This window comes from Calidris pugnax, unplaced genomic scaffold (genome assembly GCF_001431845.1).
Source record: "Calidris pugnax isolate Ruff unplaced genomic scaffold, ASM143184v1 scaffold211, whole genome shotgun sequence".
In the NCBI taxonomy this organism is placed as follows: Eukaryota; Metazoa; Chordata; class Aves; order Charadriiformes; family Scolopacidae; genus Calidris; species Calidris pugnax.
In genome coordinates this window covers 6,778,992-6,781,891 of record NW_015091083.1, presented here as the reverse complement: position 1 = coordinate 6,781,891, position 2,900 = coordinate 6,778,992, and the positions used below count along the sequence as shown (strand labels likewise).

General features: G+C 64.6%; 1 protein-coding gene across 1 annotated transcript in view; it reads right to left on the bottom strand.

Moving 5' to 3' along the window:
- Positions 1 to 1,443, bottom strand: part of YY1 (YY1 transcription factor) — a 27,428-nt gene extending 25,985 nt beyond the window's left edge. The window contains exon 1 of the mRNA XM_014957557.1: positions 477 to 1,443. Coding sequence (XP_014813043.1) covers positions 477 to 1,173 — 697 coding nt within the window. The 5' untranslated portion in view covers positions 1,174 to 1,443. The remainder of the gene's footprint in view (positions 1 to 476) is intronic.
- Between the last annotated feature and the right edge of the window lie 1,457 nt (positions 1,444 to 2,900).

Sequence of the window (2,900 nt, the reverse complement as noted above, 5' to 3'; positions counted from 1 at the left end):
AGGGAAGGAAGAGAGGGGCGAGGGGCAGGGGTGGAACGAGCGGCGGGGAGCGGCGGCAGCAGGGGCGGGGCGGGGACCGGGGGGGAGAAGCGAGGAGGCTGGTTTCGCCCCGCACCCTGCGCCCGCCCGCACACCCCGCCTCCCCCTGCTGCAGAAACTACGCCATTGCGGCCTAGTCCGGCAGCCAGCGGCGCGCTGCCGCCCTCCCTCTCGCACTCCCCTCCGCCGCCATCTTGGCGGCCGCCGCCATCTTTCCTTCCCCCCGCCGGAGCCGGGCAGGAGCAGCGGCGGCAGCAGCGCAGACCCCGCCATCTTTTCGGGGGAGCCGCCATACTTGCCCTGGCGATGAACATGGCGGCGCCCATCACACACATCAAAACATGGCCTCCCTTCAAAACAAAACTGTCCGAGGCGAGCTAGGCAGCCGCCGGCAGGGCCCGGGGCCCGGGGAGGGAGGGGTCCGGCCGCGCACTTACCCGAGGCCCACATGGTGACCGAGAACTCCCCCTCCAGGGTCTTGATCTGCACCTGCTTCTGCTCCCATTTCCTGCCGCCGCCGCCCTCGGCCCCGCCGCCGCCTCCCCCGCTCAGGTAACTCTTCTTGCTGCTCTTCTTGCCGCTGCCGCCCTTCTTTACGCGGCCTCCGCCGCCGGCCGAGGAGGAGCCGCCGCCTCCGCTCTTGCTGCCGGCGGCGGCCACCGTGACCAGGGTCTGCTCGATGTACTCGTCCTCCCCGGCGGGGGCCGGCACCGGGATGAGGATCTGGTCCTCGAAGCCGTCGTCGGCCCTCAGTCCGTCCGAGTCGTCTCCCCCGACCACCTCCTCGCGGGTCTGCACCAGGATCACCTCCTGGTGGTGGTGGTGCAGATGGAGCTGTCCCCCGCCGCCGCCGGCCGCGCCGCCGCCCGCCCCGCTCGGGTCCCCGTCCGAGACTAACGGCTGCAGGGCGATCATGGGCTGGTGGTGGTGGTAGTGATGGGGCGGGTGGTGCGGGCCGCACTCCTCACAGCACTCGTCCTCGTCCTCCTCTTCCTCGTCCTCCTCGCCGCCCACCACGGTGGTCTCGATGGTCTCCACCGGGATGGTCTCCACCTCGATCTCGTGCAGCTCCACGATCTCGGCCGGCATCTCCGAGCCGTCCGTGGCGATGTACAGGGTGTCTCCCGAGGCCATGGCGGGGCGAGGCGGGGGGAGAGCTCCTCCGCGGGCGGCGAGGGGACTCCGGTCCGCTCCCCTCGGCGGATGGTGGGGCTCGGGCTACCTCTCGCTTCTTCTCCTCCTCCTCCCCCTTCCACACAAACACCAGCTCCTCGCAGCCAGCGAGAGGGAGGGAGGGAGGGAGGCAGCCAGCCGCCAAATCCCGGCTACGCTCCCTCGCGAGACTTCCGCTGCTGCCGCCGAGACGGACCCCAGCCCCGGGAGGCCGCTGCCGCCGGGACCCGCCCCCCGCCGCCGCCAAGCGGCCAATCGCGCCGCCCGCCGCGCCCTACGCCTCACCCAGTAGCCTACGGGGGCGCGCCGTAGGCTTGGTTACCGATCTCCGCCACGGGCCGGACCGCCCCGCCCACATTTACCGCCGCCGGCCTATCGGAGAGCGCTGCGACCGCGGAACGCGCCTCCCGGCGCTGTGCAACCAATCGGCTCGCGGCAGTCTCCCTCCTCGCCCCGCCCCTCCCGCCTCGCTCCGCCCCGCGCGGAAGCCCCGCCCCGCCTCTCCGCCTTCCCCCCCCTTCTTCCCTCAGCCGGGGGCGGCTCCCCGAGCTACCGGCAGGGGGCGCGGCAGCAGCTCGGCCGTTAACGGTCGGCGCGCGGCCCTGCCAGCGCTGAGGGGGCGCCGCGCCTGAAATACGGACCGGTAGTAACGGCCGCCTCCCGGCCGGGTGAGCTCCTCCCGCGGGGAGCTGAGCAGCCGCACCGGGGCCCGCCCCTGCCCCGCCGCCCAGGGCTGTCGGCGGGGTCCTGCTGCGGGGCAGGCGCGCCGAGAAGCCTCGGGAGGCTGTTTGAATTTTACACTTGAACTGCTGTTGGTATTTAGGGATTTTTCTCTCTCCTCCCTTTTTTGGGGTCAGTTTTATGTGTTAGGTATTAACATATCGCGTAGGGCACAGTGCTTTCCCACAGAATTTGGTCCAAAAGCGGGCGCAGGGGAGCCGCGGGCTTTCCGCGGGGCTGGCTCCTCTCGGCGCTGCTGGCAATGGAGCACGGCCTGGAGCCCGGCCTCTGGCGGAGACCGGTAACCCATCAACTCCGTTACCCATAAGTAGGGCTTAAAATAACTAATAACATCGTGATTCAATCACTGCACAAAATTCCAGTAGGTGAAGTGAGCGCCTCATTTAAAACGTAATTGTCAAGTGTAGTTATTTGCCTTGATTATTAGTTCATCACTCCGTTGCTCGCCAAAACCCCTCAAACAATAACAAAACAATATGTGCTTCACAAATTCAGCAGCTGTCTGCTCCAGCCACCCTCCACTTACTTCCCTTTCAGCCAACTGCCATCCCTTCCTTACCCCGCTGAGGGAAAAATACCCCTCCTTAGTATCTTGCACTTTTTTGATTATTAGCTTTGTGAGGTGCCAGGCCTGTGTGTGTATAAATCAGGAACAGCATTTGCAAAGAAACAGCTGTTTATCTTGATATGAACAAGCAGATGCAAAAGCGTTTGCAAGAAGGAGATGCAGAGCCATGAGCTGGGGTTCCTGAGACCTCATGGTGAAATGTTCTCAAAGGGTAGTGACGAAAAGTCCTTCGAAAGGGCTGTCTGTTATCTTCAGTCAAAGATTAATGTACTGGTAGTTCTGCAAGCATTTAAATCTGGGGGGGGGAAAAATGTTCGGTTTATATGAAATAAATTAAATGCAACCAAATATGAGGATTTTAAAACAAGTTAAAGCCTCA